General features: G+C 41.6%; 1 protein-coding gene across 1 annotated transcript in view; it reads left to right on the top strand.

Annotated features, from left to right (window-relative positions):
• The window catches only part of COL5A2 (collagen type V alpha 2 chain), a 738,909-nt gene that overhangs the window by 560,992 nt on the left and 157,917 nt on the right, over nt 1-20,000 (top strand). The window contains exon 43 of the mRNA XM_044075160.1: nt 2,474-2,581. Coding sequence (XP_043931095.1) covers nt 2,474-2,581 — 108 coding nt within the window. The remainder of the gene's footprint in view (nt 1-2,473; nt 2,582-20,000) is intronic.

Below are 20,000 nucleotides of genomic sequence, written 5' to 3'. Positions count from 1 at the left end.
GATATTGTTGAGTCTATGTTAACTGGATTGACCTTGAGATGTGGTTCATGGTGTTGGAGAAATGGAAATGGTGACGGTGATGGTCTGGATGGTGGTTTGTGAGGGTCAGAGGTGTCAGAAGGAAGGAATTGGGCTAGGATGTTGCTGTTGCTGGTGATGGTGTGTCCATTTGGGCCTGCAGATAGTGGTGGTTGCGAGGACTATGGTCGGAAGGAAGGTTGGAAAAAAGGACATAGGCTTGGATGTTGCTGGTGATGGTGTGGCTGTTCAGGCCTACAAGTAGCAGCAGTTTTAAGGTCTGTGGTGTCAAGAGGATGGTCAGACGAAAGGACTTGGACTTATGTACTGCTGGTGATGCGTGGGAGATGGCAGCGGTGTAGAAGGTGATAGAAGTTTTCTATGAATCGTGCTCATTTTTTAAAGCTTCTGGTCTTCAGTTGACTCATTTTCATTGCTGCTGTATGTACATATTTTCTCTGCTTCTTGCTTGTATGTTGTGTTCCATTTTTTGTGCATGAGCTTCGAGGAATGTAACTCATGTATTGTTGAAAGACAATAAATAAATTTTGTTAGGTCTCGTCTGTACTAAAACTTTGTGAGGTAGTTAAAATAAGGCAGGGGATTAGAGGGCAGAGAGAAGGGCAGGGGGTTAAAAAGTTAGGATGGGGCAGAATAAGGAAAGAAGGAAGAGAAATGGGATAAGATATAGTGAAGCAAGTGAGAAGAAGATAAGGAGAGGTGATGAAAGAGTAAGCGACTAAAGATGGAAAGAGGTGCAGGAAGAAGGAATATAAGACTATGAAGAGATAGCTATAAAGGAAAGCCTACTGGCATTTGAAGAGAAGGAAGAGGTGGCGGGAACAAAAGTAAGAAAGTTTCAAATGTCTTGAGTTTTTGCAGGTGGCACAAAAGTAAAATGGCAGAAAACTTAAAGGGACAGGATAGACTGAGAATATATATATATAACCTACAGTCTGACTAGATGAATTAAAATAAGAAGAAAAGAGGTAGCTATACATGGAGAAAGGCTTGGGATTTACTGACAAGCACAATGAAAAAGGCTCAGATTAGGTGGTCTGTAACTCAGGGTATGAATCTTAAGGCCAGCTTCTGGGCCACATAGACTATGTATAAAATGCCTTATATGTCACAAAATGTATATTTATTCTTAATCATTTGTTAATGTATAATGAGGACTTTTCCCATGAGGAAACTAATATGTCAGGAATTAAAGTTAATAATAAGAAAACAGTCAGAAAATCTGTATGGAGTAAATGAAGTGCTGTGTCTTTCAAAAACAGTTATTTTATATTGCAAGCTGTTGGAATAGATAGCAAATCCCAGACCTTTACAATCATTTATAAAATGTTTCTTGTGCAGAGGCATAAAGCACACAATTAAAGGACCAGATGCTTAAATGTAATATTTAAATGGGACAAGAAATACCTACAAACCAAAAAAGTTTAGTGATGTCCATTTGTACTAGAACTGGTTTTAAAATATTCATGTTATTCATATTTGGAAATTCTTTTTAAACAATTATGTTCATTGATGTTTCTGTTTTGTGAAGATTTATTTGACTTTTTAAATAACCAAGTAATTCAATGCTATATCTCCATAACAGAATACTATGCATATGTCATTCTCCTTCAATAATGTTTTGGATTCCTCTGAATCTTTAACGACTTAGCAGTGGTTCATTGATAAGAAATGTATCACAGTGCAGTTCACTGAAAAAACACAATTGAAAGCATAGTGCATCATGACTTGTTTATATTAGTGGAGTGTGTATGGCTTGTATGAAAATTATTATAATTCTGCAGACTTTGAACATTGTAAAATAATAATTGGAAGGGTCTATATTATATCATCGAACGCTTAAAAAAGCGAATGCTGATTGATCGACCTTATGTAAGCGAAAGCTTACAATCTCAGACTGTCAGATCAGCGATTTTTTTCCTAGGGAAAAAAATTGCTGATCCAAAACACATACGCACAACACAAGCACACCAAACAAACAGAAATCCACACACATACACCTAAAATCTGACACCTAACCCTACACTAAACTATGCACACACCACTAACTATCAACTTACCTTAACCCAAACCCTAACCCTAAGGTCTGTCACTATCGCACACTCACCTCACCTGAGCCCTAACCCTAACTCACCTAAACCACCATAACACTCACATCCACAGCACTGAAAATACCGAAGCAACAGAAACGGACAACCAAATTCTTTCCCTAGGAAAAAATTTGGGTTTCTGCTGCTTCGATATTTTTCACTTTTGCTAAAATAAGGTTGATCAATCAGCGTTCACTTGTTTAAGTGTTCGCTGATCTAATATAGACCCTAATTGGAAGCAATCTCATTTTCCTTATGAATACAGGTCTTGTTTTTATCACTCTGTTAAGGAAAGAGATAACAGTGAGTTTGACTTGTTTTTTATTTTTCTTTGTGAATATTAGGGTGCAGATGGACCACCAGGTCCTCCAGGAACAACTGGACAAAGAGGAATTGTTGGTCTTCCTGGTCAGCGAGGACAGAGCGGCATGGCTGGCCTTCCAGGCCCACCTGTAAGTTAAGCAATGTTTATAGCACAAGTACTCAGCAATATTTGCATAGTTTAAATGAATGTTATGCAGCTGCATACGAATATTTACATTATTCTTCATAAAATAGTTTTTCTCATGTCCTCTAATCTAGTATAGTTACCTTTATTTTTGCCTGAATACAGTTGCTGGAATGTTAAGTTTGCTTGTTTTGGTTGCTCACATATATATTATTTGGAGGTGTGTTTGATGATAAGTCACTTAGGTTCATAAGTTCATAGGTAGATACTAGGCTATCTGCCCTAGGGCATTTATAAGCCTATCCAGAGTGTATTTGGCTTCCGCCTCCCTATTAGGTTAGCCTACTGTGGCTCTGTAAAGTAGGTCACAGAAGGTACCCTTTTAAGATTAGTTTACTGTGCCTCTGTCTAGCAGGGACACAGAAGAGATCCCAGGGGTGAATTTGCGATTTCCCATCCACGCGTCCAGATTTCGCTTGAAGAGGTCTCAGCGAGGGATTATGTCTAACATGAATTGGAATTCTATTCCAAAGTGAGGGGAGCCTCTGGGAAATGAATCTGTCCCTCCAGCATGTCCTATTTATTTTTGTGCTGAGGTTTTGTGCTATTGTTTCTCCAACATCATGGCATCCTTAAGAATGAGCAAATACTGTTTAGTTTTAAAATAAATATTGCTCTTTCTCTAACTTGCTGTGGTCTTTGAATGAGAATAATAAAATAAACAGGTATGATATTGATGATGCAGGGTAGCTTGTCCCCAATGCACAAACATTTGTTTAAATTTAAACAGGCAGTGTGTTTCGACAGATTGTTTGCTCAAGTACTGTTGGCTAATTTTTTGTATTCGTGAGCAGTTTCACACAATATTGTGTGAGGATATTGTTTTCCACCTAATAAAATAGTAGACCCTATATGTTGTGACTGAGGAAAGGATTCCAGTTTCTTAATTCTACGCAACCATTTTTACTGCATTTGGTATTGAATATTTTATTAACAATTTTAATAATTTAAACAGTTGACGACATGAGTATTCAACAATAGCAAGACTCAGTATTTTGGTTTCTAAAGTAGAATAGTAGCCATAAATGTATGACTTTCATCCACTTTGCTTCTGTTTATGGAATTTTAGGCCACTGCTGAAACTGAAGGTTAAAAAGGTGGCCGCATTTCTAAACACTTCCCATAATTAATGTTGAGTCTGTGAGCACGATCTTTTCTTCCTGGCAAAGTTTTTGGTTCAGTTTGCAGTATACATTTCCCATAGCTTAGAGTACAGACCTTTCATGCCAATAAAACTTGAAGGAGCAGAAAATTGTGTCTTTTGACAATTGGTACATATAAGGGCAATTAACAAAGAGTGAAATTAATAATCATATCCCCTCAAAAATGTGTTGTTAATAAACTATTTAATTTATACAACTGTCTGTAACTCTGATGTCTCTGATCACCTTCCATAGCTGCAAAAATTCATGTATATCATACAGACAGGATTTTATAAATATTCCACGTGGCAGAGGTACACTTACTACACTCTCATTTCCAGCTATCAGTTATATTCCTACTGGGCTGTGTCTTTGACCACAACAGAGCAAACTGCTATGTTTGAATGACTTTGTTTTGGGTACCATCTATGCACAGCATCACTCTACTGTCATTTATTAATTTGACAGTTACCACCACTCATGAGAATCACCTAGTGCAGCGCCCTTACCCAACCCTCTGTCAAACACAAATTGTGATGTTTTACAGTGGGGAACAGTCCACCAACAAGGCCACCATAAATCATGTCTGCCTTGATCTCCCTAACCTCCTATCATCTCATCCAGGCATAGATAGACTTATGAGTGACAAGAAGTGTGTTCTAAAACCCATGCAAGGACAGTACTATCCATGCATGGCTCTTTCAGAGGTGATAAAAGTGACCTCAGTTGGTTACAAATAGTGTCTCTTGGAGCTAATGAAACAACATAATGAATGCTGAGTATCCTTCACAAACACTTTGGACGTACATCCCCGATCATTCAATGTTTGCGCATTATTCTGTTATTCCAGCTTACTTCTGTTCCCTCTTTGTTAACCAAAAACTTATCAAGCAAACAGATGGATAAACTTCCCAATCCAGCAACAAGTCCTCTGAAATGCAATAACTTTTTATCAGTTCTGGTGTGACTTTTATGCTGCTCTAACTGGTATTGGACATCTCCTACTCTCAAGACCTAACAAGATATAATAATTTTAATGAGAAGGTATGCCATTTTCAAGATTAATATTTCTCATTTAGTATTTGCTAGAGCTCTCTTTTTTATGTCACTGAAAAAGATGTTTGACATTCATATGTCACTGAGAATGCTGTTTGACATACTTGGTACTTTTTAAATATCTAATGCAAGTAAATTCCAAAAATACACATCTGAGACTACTGTCTAGCCCAGATAACCATCACCATCAACAGTTTTTTAAGTTTTTTTCTTACTCAATTGATAAATACCTAATGATTTTGCATAAATTTGAGGGAAGGATTGTATCCACTGCTGGAACTGTCCAAAACATCAAATGCTGTGTTTGTGTAGTTAATGCCTCGAGTATAGCATAGGTCTCAGATAGAAATGTATTTAACTACAGGAAAATATTCTGTTTTTTTTTTTTGTTTTTTTGATTTTTTTTTGTCCTGCAGATACTTGACACCATGAAAAATAGGTATTAAGCAACTTTGATTTAGTATGGCTACTCAATGGTGAAAGAAATTCTCCAGCTGTTAGAGTTACATCAGAATGCAGTAATAAAAGCACCAGAGATGTTTTGCTGGCATTATGCAGTCCGCCACATAAAATGTTGATTGGAATTATCAGCAAATTCACTAATTAGACTCTAATTTTGTATGACAATAGCTCTGTGGCCAATAAAATGAAGAGCAAATTATGGAGGCACCTTTGGAATTCTCATCTTAGTCTAAATATTGCTTACACTGAGTTCTAACTTATAGCCCCAGTTGCAGATGTGGAATACAAAATGGACACACTTATAGAAAGATATACTTTAAGCACATTAAGGAGACTATAGTTTTAGAATATAACAAAGGCCTTTACAAAAATACTTAACATGAATCTTCATTTCACACCTGGCCTGCAGGCTCCTGTTGTATATACAAGGACTGTCCAGTTCCATTAAGTTTCACATTGCCTTGAGATGATTCTGTGCTGGTATTCCCCAGACAAATACTTATTATTCAAGTTGTATTTGACATGTTAACATATCGGTCAGTATTATACCACTTATTTTTGTTACAATGTCTGTGCCACTCTTTATAAAAAGAAAGGTTAATCTAATTGATTGCCAGGGAATATTTTTTATTTCCTTTCTTTGTGTAAATATTTATTGAGAACTTTTCATCTTGAAAAAGCAAGGCTATATAATTCCAGAAAGAAGGTGAAAACCATGTTTCAAGGTATTTCTAAAACTCAAATGGAAGTTTGTTGAGAGAAGCCTCCCTAGAAGCCAGGTGTGATGTATAGTGCAACCTCCTACTGGAATAAAAGGGGCTAAATCACTTCTTCTTTATGGAGCGGTCTATGGAAATCACCCTGTCATAAACCTGGAGGACTCATATTCTTAATTTTTGAGAAGATTTTTGAGATGATACATGATGCTAAGTAGCACAAACATCATGAAGGGTGTCACTACTCCTCTTCTGAAATGTATTGTTTTTTATTCTGACCATTTTAATGAAGGTATCAGTGTTTTTTCTGGATGTCTTCTAACAGCCCTGAGGTTCATCTTTTAGCCCATGGTATTTACTACAATTTAGTGATACAACTTTTCCATTTTGGTGTCAATGATATTAATTTTTTTATCATGTCAACCTAAACTCGATATAAAACCTGTCTAAACTATTTTGGATGTCAACTTCTATTCTGAGGAATCAACTTCCCTTTTCAGCCTACCAGACATTTTGCTTCCATTCTTAGCTAAAGAATATAAAATCAGGACCCTGGTTAATGAGCTGAAAAGCATCTTGTTTCTAGACAGGGTATTCCTTCTGTTTGTATGCTGTTTGTCAGAAATGGATGCCTGTCTGCTCAGCCTGTACTTATATTTGTTATCCTTCAAGATTACAGGAATTTAAGCATTACACTGGGAAGGAAACATTTACAAGAGTAAATGCATAGGTAAATCATCAGAAAGAAAAATAGGACCAGTCTATATTGTATTAATTGGAAGTGGCAGACCAGAAAGAAAAACATGATCATGCTCTGTTGTTTTAAGTGGAGATGAAGGATGACAATGAAAAACAAGATAAGTCACTATTGTCTTAAACAGAACTGAGTGACCAGAAGTAAAAGAAGACCTAATGTTTATTCAAACGTTATTCCAGATATTGAGTGATAAAGGAAAAATATAAAGAATGGTCACTGGATGTTAAAGCTTTCAAGAATCCTTTTTTTAAGAGTAATCCAGAAATATCTGGAATCCTCATCTTTTCTTATGGGTTTTATTCACCACACCCTTCCTTTCAGTTTTCAGTGCTAAAGACTACATTCGAATCACTACCATGTGATATATGTTTTAGTTCTTATTTATTTATTTAGTACTTGTTTACAAAGAAAGTACAACCGCGATGCAATGCATCCCATTTTTCAGTGAAGGTTGTGGCAGAAAAGCTCCAAACATACAGTAGTTCACATTGTGTTAAACAGGATTTGTTAAAATTAAGAACACTATGCATTCTAAGATACCGTAATCTGAGAAAGTTTTAAAATGACACTGAAAATGTAAGATATACCTTGGCTAGGAGGCAGAATGATTGTTACCCTTGTAGGACTTAACAGAAAGTACACAGCAAAGCCAGTCATCTACCATTATGATCCATTACCAGCTTCTTCCTCTCTGAATTTACAGCGAACTCTCAGTCAGAAATAAGACAATGTGTGTATAAGGACCTAACTTGCTAGTCACATACCTTCTAACTTGAGTGTCTTTTCTCCATTACTTCGGTCTTCTGTAAAGGAATTATATCAGCATATAGTCTGTTCAGACAGATCAGCAGTCTGTTTCATAAATAAGACCTCAAATCCTCTGACACTATATGCCGAAAACTTCTCCTGATACTGCTGTACTGCCTTTATGTAATGTTTTCAGTTTATTCATCTTTTCTGTTTATACCTCTTTAAGCATTCTGACAAATGTACCGGAAAATAGCTTTCATCTAGCCAAAATGTTATCCTTTACTTGCCACTGTTATCAGGCATGCCAAAGCTCCATAGATGTCCATACTATGATAGGTCTGAATTAAAAAAAACATTGCTAGAGAAGATTTGTCAAGGTGCATGCCTGGAAGAGGTTATAATTGTCCTTATTAGGGAGTTAAGTACTTTTAAGACGATGTTCCTTACACATGTTTTGTTTTTTTCTTAAACAAGTAGCTAACTTTTACGGTTATAGAAACTTCAGAAGTTAGCATTGCAATATATATGGGACTCCAGAAGACCTACCCCCAGATTCACTATGCCCTGCATGGCGTGCAGGATCAGTGCAGGAGCTCAAGCAGGCAATATGTCTGCCGTACGATCCAGGAACAGCCTGCAGGGGCGTGCACGAGAGTTCCTGCACTAATCCTGCACGGATGAAGCCCTTGTATGCAAATCGCCCCATTTGCAGGTGAAATCCATGCAAATGGGGTGATCTTGCGATCCAGGAAGCTTGCGACCATCCGTGCAGGACTAGTGCAATCAGCAGAAATGTACTCGGTTAGTAACCAAGTACATTTCTGTACAATCAAAACTGAGCTGTGACAGCCCCAAATAAAGGCTGAATATCATTGTAGAAGCATGCCAATGGCCAAGTATAAAGCCATTGGCATTGCAAACAAATAAAAAAAAAAATCAACTTTTATTTTTTTATCGCCGATCTCGGCTGTTTAAGCATAGGGAAGCGGCACAAATGGGATCTGGGGGAAAATAATAAAGTAAACCTAAAATAAGCATTCTAACTAAAATCAGTATTCTGCTATGAAAGTCAATGGCAGGCAGAAGACAATCTGGCCACTGAGTCATGGTTGCTAAGGTGGGAGGCTCAGTGTGAGACATGTAACTATGCATTAGCAGGCAATCCTATGCAATTGAGGGGAAGGATAGTGAATCCCAGTTTTCCCCAGCATGTGGGTCAGATCCCAACAGTGTAAGAGTAGGAATAGTCTGGTACAAGCCTAGGAGTTAGGTGACATCATGTGGGTGTGTGCCAGGCATACTGTGAGTGGACTGGAGCCCTGTGGCCCGGGTCTGCTCCTAGCTTAGCAGAGCTTAGTTAGGGGGTGTGTCTAAACCTGCATAGCACTCTTTACAAAGCCTAAGCGAGTGTGTGTGCCGGGCACCGGGATTTACAGGAAGAAAAAGAGGTGAAACCTGGAAATAGCAGCAGTGTGCACATTTGAGCACTCTGTTTGCACGGCATGCACACGGGCTTAAACAGGAAGGCAATGGAAAACAGCAGTAGGAAGGTAATCAATGAGAATAAGCTTAGCTGGTAGGTGAAATGTATCAGAATCAGGCAATTACACAGGCTGCAGACCAGCCCAGCCCAGAACACTACTATAAACTAAGTGAAACACCTTCCTCTCTGGCTTTCCCACAACCTACACCACCGATATAAACAAGTGGGGAACTTTTAATACCACAACAGCAAAATGACAGGGACTGCAATAGCTATCATACAACTTGTGGAAGAGGCTGAGGGTGGTGAGGATGTGAATGCTGCTGCCCAACCCATAGTGAGAAAACGGAGAAGAGTGTACAGACCCAGGGTAACCTACCAAGGGATAGTGGAGCACTATAGGGTGGATAGGGACCTCCTACAGCAAATTATTGAGTTGTGCCGGCCACGCCTGACACACAGAACTAACAGAGGGGAACCCATCCCAGTACAGGTACCTTCCAAAGGCCAACTGTGGATATGATGGGGATTTAACAGGCATCAGCATCCAGGGTACTCCACCAGTTCCTGGATGCCATGTCAGCACATGTCGGTGAGCATGTATATTTCCTCAACACCCGTGAGGCGTTCACCAGCAATATGCATCTCTTCTACCAAATAGTGGATTACCCTGAAGTAGTGGGAGCAATAGACTATGCACACATATGCATCAAAGCACCACCAGGTGAGTGGGGTAGGGTCTACATCAGCTGCAATGGCATCCCCTCCATCAACTGCCAGGTCATGTGTGATGCCCAGGGCATAATAATGAATGTGTGTGCTGGTTACCCTGGAAGCTATTATGACTCCCACATCTGGCATCTGATGCAGCTGTACCAGAGATTTGCCAATGGGGATATCCCACATGGTCACATAGTAAGGGATGCTGGATATGCACTAGAGCTGTGGCTGATGACACCCATCAGAAATACACACACACCCAAACAAGAACTCCATAATGAGGCACATGCACAAACAGGAATCATAATAGAGTGTGTGTTTGGCATGCTTAAGTCATGGTTCCAGTGCTCGGACACATCCAGTGGAGCCTTGCAGTACTCACCAGCTACATGTACCCAAATTGTCCTTGTATGTGCCATGCTACACAATATGATCCTGTGGAAATAGCTGCAGGAGGATCAGCAGGGCCACACAGCCCCCCCACCAATGCCAAGGCCTGCACAGGCACAGAGTGACTTGGAGGAGAAACAACCTGAGCCTGCCCCAGTAGGCAGAAGGAGGCATGCTCAGTATGCCCTGGCATTGGCAAAGAGGCAACACATAGCACATACACTGACACAGGAGGGATCCAGGTAATAACACCTCTCTCCGACTCTCACATATAGTAAAAGGGATGCCAAACATTACACTACCTGTGCCAAACCATGTGTAGGGAGTGTACTATGTGCATCTGACATAGGCAGCCCTGCAGCACCACCCTCAATACTGGGACACCCACAATGTAAGTGACTCACACATGCCAGTCAGGGGGGGGGGTCACATACCCAACAACAGTCACAGCCAGCAGGACAGGTGTAGACAAACACAAATAAAGGCTGTGCTATGGCCTCAGAATGAGGCCTATGGGTAACCTTCCCCCCAGGCCTACACAGACAGATTACAGCAGGTCAGGCAGTGGGATGTCATTTCTGAAGGCTAGGAAGTCAGTAACTAATATGTAGGTAAGTAAAAACTAAGATCTGTAGTACACTGGTATGCCTCTAGCCAGCATGATAGGTAAGACTACAGACTGAAATGGAGTACCCAGCATACCAGTACAGTCCTAGCAAATGTGTACAAGTGTCAGGTGTGCTCCCCACATACTACGTAGAAATAAAGTAACAGTCAGGTGTGCACCCCCCAATCCTGTGTAGAAACAAAGAAATAGTCAGGTGTGCCCCCCCAACCTACATAGACATATAGTAACAGTCAGGTGTGCCCCCCCAATACTGTGTAAAAACGTAGAAATTGTCAGGTGTGCCCCCCATCCTACATAGTAATATAGTAACAGTCAGGTGTGCTCCCCCAATCCTGTGTAGAAACGTAGAAATAGTCAGGTGCCCCCCATCATACGTAGAAATATAGTAACAGTCAGGTGTGCCTCCCCAATCCTGTGTAGAAATGTAGAAATAATCAGGTGTGCCTCCCCATCCTGCGTAGACAAATAGTAATAGTCAGGTGTGCCCCCCCAATCATGTGTAGAAATGTAGAAATACTCAGGTTTTCCCTCCCTATCCTATGCAGAAATGTAGTAACAGTTCATGTCAAATGATCGACAGAGACCCTGCAGAGACAGCATGCTACCTATAGGTGTACAACACAAAGGTCAGCAATGCAGTACAAACAACCTGGACCCTATCCACACATGCAATACAGACGGCCATACTGGGCATGCCCACACAGAGTAATGAAGGCAATGTCATTCAACAACATACTGAAAGGTCATACTGGGCATGCTCACACACTTAAACACATGAAGGCCATGTAGGCCATGTCTGCAAACACCAGTGGCCCAGACATATCTGGCAGCCGCAGATGTTAGTGCAGACACTCCTCAGTATGCACCACACATGCTTTGCACACACAGTGGATAGGAGTACAGAAATGTATGTAATGACAACACAGTATATTAAGCCAAAGGTAGACATACATAGATGTGTGGAAGAGGGTGTCTGTGACAAGGAGCCATCCAGGGCTCTCCCACCCAACACATAGCCAAAGGCCCACATCCATATGAGGGTGTGATGTCACACACTGTAGATACTAGCCACCTGTATCTGTCAGCATTACAGAGTATGTGGTACACATGCCAGCTTTGCAACATGACTGTTCAAGGAAGTAATCATCTAGCAGCTGTATACACGGACCGGTGGAATATGACCCAGGCTGTGCCCGCATGTGGCATGTCAACCCCGAGATGAATGGGTTATGGCCCATGCACACACACCACCCTCCCCATAGCCCCACTATAACAAGCCCGCTGAGGTCATCTACTGTGCAATGCACCTTAGGTGCATTGTAACCCAGTAATCTCTGTGGCATGTCCCATAACTGTGCACTGCTGTAGTGTGATAAACTAGTTAGGTAGGAGTTCTAACCCCAGCCTTGGCAACTGTGTGTGTATGCATGTGTGTCTGTCTGAGTAGAGAACAATGCTTTTTAGGGTGGTCACACTCGCCACTATTGCAATGCTCTACTTTGGAAGTCTGCTGATGTCATCCACCTAGAAATATATCCCTGGATAGGTTGTATCCCAGTCATCTCTGTGGCATGTCCCATAACTGTGTACTGCTGTAGTGTGATAAAGTAGTTAGGCAGGAGTTCAATTCCCAGACATGGTGTGTGTGTGTGTGTGTGTGTGTGTGTGTGTGTGTGTGTGTGTGTGTGTGTGTGTGTGTGTGTGTGTGTGTGTGTGTGCGTGTGTGTATAGAAAGCAATGCCTCTTAGAGTAGTCACACCCCCCTACAATTTAAAGCACTAATTTGGCAAAGCTGCTGATGTCATCCACGAAGAAATACACCTCTGGGAAGGATGTAGCCCAGTAATCTCTTTGGCACATCTCATAATTGCATACTGCTGTAGTGTGGTAAAGTAGTTAGGTAGGAGTTTAATTCCCAGACATGGCAGCTGTGTGTGTGTGTGTGTGTGTGTGTGTGTGTGTGTGTGTGTGTGTGTGTGTGTGTGTGTGTGTGTGTGTGTATATGTGTTTGTCTGTGTGTGTAGAGAGCAATGCTTTTTAGGGTAGTCACACCCCCTACAATTTAAAGCACTACTTTGGCAAAGCTGCTGATGTCATCCACCAAGAAATACACCTTTGGGAAGGATGTAGCCTAGTAATCTCCATGATGCATCCCATAACTGTGTACTGCTGTAGTGTGATAAAGTAGTTAGGTAGGAGTTTAATTCCTGGACCTGGCAACTGTGTGTTTGTGTATGTCTGTCTGTGTAGAGAGCAATATGTTTAGGATAGTCACACTCCATACAATTTGTATGCTCTACTCTGGTAAAGCTTCTGATGTCATCCACCTAGAAATACACCTCTGGGAAGGATGTAGCCCAGTAATTTCTGTAACTGCGTACTGCTGTAGTGTGATGAATTAGGTAGGTAGCTGTTTTACTCCCAGACATGGCAAGTGTGTGTGCCTGTGTAAACAGTAATGCTTTTAGGGTAGTCACACTCCATACAACTATGCTCTACCTTGGCAAAGCTTCAGATGTCATCCACCTAGAAATACACCTCTGGTTAGGATGTAGCCCAGTAATCTCCATAGCGCATCTTGTAACTGTACTGCTGTAATGTAATAAATTAGGTAGGTAGCTGTTCTATTCCTCGACATGGCAAGTTTGTGTGTCTGTCTGACCCTGTCTGTGTAGAGTGCAATGCTTTTTAGGGTGGTCACACTCACTACAATTGAAATGCTCTACTTTGGTAAGGCTGCTGCTGTCATCCACCTAGAAATGCATCCCTGGAAAGGATGCATCCCGGTAATCTCCATGGCATGTCCCATAACTGCATACTGCCATAGTGCAACAAAAATGGTTAGGTAGGAGTTCAATTCCCAGACATGGCAACTGTGTGTGTGTGTGTGTGTGTGTGTCTGTCTGTGGTGAGAGCCATGCTTTTTAGGGTAGTCACACTCCCTACAATTCAAATGCTCTTCTTTTGCAAGGCTACTGATGTCATCCACCTAGAAATACACCTCTGGGAAGCTATAGGCGAGTAATCCCCATAGCGCGTCTTGTAACTGCATACCATTGTAGTGTGAACAAACCTCTGTTAGGGGTTCTATACCCACGTGTGGCGGCTGTGTCTGTTCCACTGTCTGTGTGAGGAGCAATGCATTTTAGGCTAGTCACACTCAGTACATATCCAATGGCCTACATTGGCAGTCCTGCTGATGTCATCCAATGTGGAATACACCTTCGGGGAAGGAGTACTCCAGTAATCTCTGTGGCGCGTACAATAACTGCGTAGTGCTGTAGTGTACTAAACTAGGTAGGTAGGGGTTCAACTCCCAGACATGGTGTGTGTGTGTGTGTGTGTTTGTAACTCGTACCCTGTGTGGAGGGGGGTGTGAGTCTGTGACACCTGGGCCCAATGTGGGGCGAGTTTTGAAAATGTCTTTTATGGTGGCACTATATCACAATGCCTACTGCACATGGATACCAAATGTGAAATAGCCGAGAGGCTGGGGTGCAATCCCATACCCATACACATGACATCACGGCCAGGCAATCACAGTTAGCAAGCCCAGTATTACCCAGAGCACACTCTCAACCCATGTCTCACACACACACACACACACACACACACACACACACACACACACACACACACACACACACATACACACACATGCTGAGGCAACAGCCAATATGTGTGTAGTACATGGCATATTGGCAACAGATAGTAACTATGGAGTGATTGCCATGGCCTACAGAGGGCAAGGCACCCTGTCCATCTGTCCAATAGGCACATACATGCAGACAGTGCACCTTCACCATGTTCCACACTGGACACCTGCAACACCTGTGGTGCCATCACATGTGACCCTCAAAGGATATACCATGCCTGAAAATGTGCCCTGTATGGACAGATGCCACCGATGCCAGGAAATGCCGGTAGCATGCTGTCAATGTAGGTACAGGGTTAACTTGCTGTCCATTACCAGTTCCTGCACAGGTGGCCACGTGTGGCACATCTGATGATAATCTGTGTATACAACATGGGCCCGATACCCCAGGTACAATTCTACATGTCACTGTACATGCATGTGGGAGGTGTGCACATCCCAGACACAGTCCATGTCATGGACAAGGGAACACATACATGGCAGGTGATGCACAGCATTGGCCACACGCAATAGTCACCCAGGTGACTGGATGATGGATACAATACCCACCTGTGTGGGCAAATGCAAAAACCACAGGCCTGAGCCAAGGTATACCCATCACCTAGCCATGTATAGCTCTCTGCCACAGTCAACCACCACATACCCATGCAGAAATGCACCCATGCATGTGAGTACTGGCACCCTGTGTGTTTGTGTGTGCCTTTTATTAGGTGTAAGATCACATCCACACTCACTACAACCCCCAGTGGCATACTGACGCATGCTGTCTGATGTCAAGCACCTCTCCATACCCTTTGCCCATACAACCTCCATATGACCCATGTGGTGCATGTGATACCTGCACAGTGATGTATTGTGGCAATCCCACTACTGATGAGTTTCAATCCTGCCCCTGCCAAGTGTATCAATGTGTGTGTGTCCCTGTGAGAGTGTGGCTGCTTTGACAGTGGCACCTGTCCATGTGGGCAGTCACGTGTGCATCACCTACTGTATAGTTACCATATCCCTGTTGCAGATGTCACTCACCATCACATATATGTTCTGAGGACTCCACAACAGGTAACCCATGTGGTGCATCCAAAAACTGCACAGAACTAGTCAGGGGTTTGATACCCTGTGCTGGTAGGTGTGTGACAGAAACATGCTTAGGTTTTACTCTCCCACCCCTCCCTGACCCGTCTTAACCTCTGTCTGCCTCTCCCACTCCCTCTCTGGTAGATGTGGAAACCTACACCTGCTTTGCTTAGGCAGCAGCATGTGTATTATAATTGATGCTCAAGATCAGCTGATGGCCTCGCACCAATTGTAGCACTCCCCTAGATGATTGCATGTGGAACAGCTGTGGGAACATTCCCATAGCCAATTGCATGGAAACACACTCCAATATCTAGGAACATCATGTTGGTGTTGGCCCTTTTTATTCATTGTGAGCAGGAACTAGATACATTGTTTGGCAAACAGCGTCTGAGATGGATTGGGGATGTACCTCTAACAACATACACTGTGGAAACAGGGCAAAACAAAGGAGGGGGATGTGCCTGACTTGACTACAAACTGTAAGTGCTGATATACTGTATTTGGAGTAATGTTGGTTTAACAGTGTGTGTGTATGTGTAGATATGGCTGTTCCACATGTCTCAATACCTGCCATGTCAGTTCTATGTTTATGAGGAATCCCCATCTGCAGGGTCACCTGCAGACTCAGCGGTGTATTGTGTCTTTGGTATCATGTTTTACCCACAGATCATCTATCTGTGGACTGCAGAAAGTACTGTGAGGAGTGCAGTCTGTAGATGGTGAAAGCCGTGACAGTTACAGACTTCATAGCCCTCATAGGACATATGTTGCAACAAATCCTGTTACAACAGTAAATGTATGAGATTATCACAGCAACATGTCAATATTGGCTCTGTGTATGTGCTTCCAGCCCCAACTCTGTCAACCTTTGCACATATGTCGTACATGTAGAGGTACATATGTGCTGTACATCATAAGTAGTGTCATCATATGACATCACTAATTTAAATCCCTATTCCAAAGACATGCATCTGGAGCATTTTCTCCCCGGGCCTCCGCTGAAAACAGTCTCTGTGGAACCTAGTCGGACATTCCCGGTCAACAAATGTTAAAAAAAAAAAAATAAAAAAAAAAAAAATAAAATATCTGATAACAAGCCAGTGAGATATCACACTGCTGCACATGTAATGTACAGTGTGGGTTATAACTGATGACATAATCTGGACATACTGTGGTTGTTTGTACAGTACTGAGGTCTGTGTATATGTGGTGAATGTTGACAGTGTGTGAATTGTTAATATGTACCTTGGCCTGTGTACAGACTGTGGTAGTTGTCATCGTCCTAGCTCCCATCCTGTCTGATGTTACATGCTGCTCCACTGTATGTTATCATATTGGCTTACATGTTCGTAGGGCCATACACACACATGTCCTATACTACAGTCAGCCATCACACCAAACTGTGTAGCAGCCCAGTATATGTAGGGATAGTGTGTGAGTGGCACATATGAAGATGGTGTTGAACAGATAGTCCATATACTGTAATGTTATGCTAGTTTGCCATATGTGGCTGTGGCTCTGTTCTCATTGGTTGTGGTTATGCGCTTTCACACAGACATATCTTACCCTGTGCTGTGACATGCCTGTACATCCTGCTATATATGCAGGTACATGTGCCTTCCCCCATAGGAGATGTAGGCCGGTGTTGAGCCAGTCTGCCTGTAGCCTGCACAGTGCATTGTTACATGCCTAGCAGCTTAGTGTACTTACCCAGAGAGATGTCATGTACAGATACTTGCCAGATGTACTGCTGCCGGGCCTCCCTTAACAGTCATGTATGTCAGACAGAGCAGTGGGATGCTGTCCAGATGTATGTCAATATCTAGTGGGTAGTATGTGGCCATAGCACCCTTGCACCAGGGGGTATTACGTGTCAGGCCAGACAGGCGTGTGTGAATATATAACCTATGGTGGCATATGTATACCGGTTGTTTTGTGTTATACCCATCCACATGGCTGTTAACATCCATGTTGTCAGGCATGGTACACATGTTTTGCACTAATGGGTTCTGTGTATACCTCTGGACTGTACAGAGTATGTCAGAAAGTTCACACAAATTGGCCAATATCACTGCTGCAGTTGACAGGAGCTGTGCGTGCAAGCAGCAGTACTTAACTATGATGTCATCAGAATAAAATCACATGATCATGACAAACATATATACAACACCCCACCTAACCACAATGGTTAGGAGGGGTGTTGTATATATGTTTGTCATGATCATGTGATTTTATTCTGATGAAGTCTGAAACTTGATGAAAAGCACTTAAATAAACTTGGATTTTGCTGGTGGTCTGTTCTGCACTCTTCTTTCATCTATTTGCTGCTTTTGAGTGGTTTTACTTTATTTATTTATAACTATGATGTCCTTAGGATGTCTGTCTGTAGCAAATGACACACATGTGGAAAGCAGATGTGACCCCCCCCCACACACACACCATGTCTGTGAGGACAATCCCAAGTACAGTAGCAATAGTATATAGAACTGTAATAGTACACAAATTAAGATCTTCCAATCCTGCAAACCTGTGTGTGGTGTCTTTCCCCTATTATCCCTTTGTGGGTAAATGTTGCAGGCAATGATTGACATTTGTATGGGTGGCCTATACAGTGTCCAGTTGTTCAGGTGTGAACTGTAGACATAGTGGCTGTTCCATATTTTGTGCACCTCCTACATATGTATCTGACTGTACATATATCTGTGTGTGAAATGTGAATGTATAGTCACATGTATATATATATATATATATATATATATATATATCTGTAGATGTATATATGTGCCTGTGTATATGTATCCTGGAGATGTTGATAGCCTCCACATTTTAAATCTCTCATGTGAGCCAAACTGTACTGCATGATATGTTACCAATACCAGCCTCATATCATACAGGTGGGATGTAGTACTATTAACATCTTGTGCCCATGTCATGTCAAGTCCTGGTTATGGGATCTGAAACACTTGGTAGTGTATTGCAGGGTGGATGTGTTTGGCTGTGGGGGTGTTGCCAATTTCTACAATACGTATATTGTTTGGGGCCTCCCAACCCCATTGATGGTGCATGTGGACATATGTGTTTCTGTTAATCTATCATTGCTATCTAAGGATGTATGCCCATATATACCTATATAGGTATATATATTTGCTTACATATTTCTAACTATGTCCGTATATACCTACGGAGATATACATCTGTGTACATATATGCAAACTGCTGTGTATATGTGGACCTATAGGTGTTGTCAAATATATATATATATATATATGTATATATATATATATATATATATATATATATATATATATATAGATAGATATATGTAGATATATATAGATATATATGTGTAGATTTGCATGTATATATGTTCATATATATCTATATCTATGTATATATTTCAGACTATTTATATATGTATATCTACATATATAGATATGTAGTATTGGTTTAGATATGGATATAATTACACACACACATACATCTAGATGTCGGTATACATTCTCTGTACTGAAGCATGACTGGGCTGCATGCTATGTTAGCGACAACATCAGAGTTATGTATATTTGGCATGGCTTAGTGTTAAATCACTTTGGGTATGGTCTATATGATCTAAGGTTCAAGACTTGCAGAGGCTGTTTATTTTGTTGCTGGGCAGAACACGGGCCATTGGATACTGACTGATTATGGCACTTTAAAGCAGTGCATCTTCATTAGATAATAATTTAGTTATCAGGAAGGAAACCTATAGTGCCATGTGTATACCAGAGTTGTGTGTTTCCCGTATACCTGAATTAGACATTCCTATTAGGTTTTGTGTGCATACCAGGCAACCTTGTGTGCCACATTTGCTTTGCGATACCTACAAATAAAACCGTTAGTGTAAACAAAATCACACATGAAGTCTACTGCTATTACCAAGGAACCATTCATGCCATGTGGGACAACCCAAAAATTGGGTATTCTACTTTCCTCTAAAAGCATGGCTGCAAAGGTTCACTTGACTATGTGCATGGACTACAGCATATGGCAGACCTAGGATACTTGGGTTGGGACAACATACAGGATGAGTCCCGAGGGAAGGAGGAGTGGAAGGTGGGCAATGTGTGGTGGTGTGGAGGGTGGGCAATGTGTGGTGGTGTGGTAGCTACGGGCTGGTGACCAGGGAATGGATGGTGGTTGCGTGTGTGCAGGGGGGGGGGCAGAACTCTGGGTAAAGTAAATATGGGTCAAGGAGAGGCTGGGTTGGATGGGCTTGTACTTGTTGGCCCGCCTAGTGGGTGGGGGAGAGGGGAATGTGATATAAACATGTAAAACATAAAAGAAGACTAATTTAAATCCCTATTTAAATGAAACACTTACAATAAAATGAACCTGGTAGTGTATTGCAGGGTGGACATGTTTGGCTGGAGGGGTATGCCAATTCGTACGAGACATATATTGTTTGGGGCCTCTCAACCCCATTAACAGTGCATGTGGATATATATGTTTCTGTTAATCTACCATTGCTATCTACAGATATCTTGCTGT

The sequence above is a fragment of the Protopterus annectens genome, chromosome 6.part0 (assembly GCF_019279795.1).
Source record: "Protopterus annectens isolate FY-2018-M chromosome 6.part0, PAN1.0, whole genome shotgun sequence".
NCBI classification, from domain to species: Eukaryota; Metazoa; Chordata; order Ceratodontiformes; family Protopteridae; genus Protopterus; species Protopterus annectens.
Note: the sequence above shows the minus strand (reverse complement) of the source record. Positions and strands in the feature narration are given on the sequence as shown.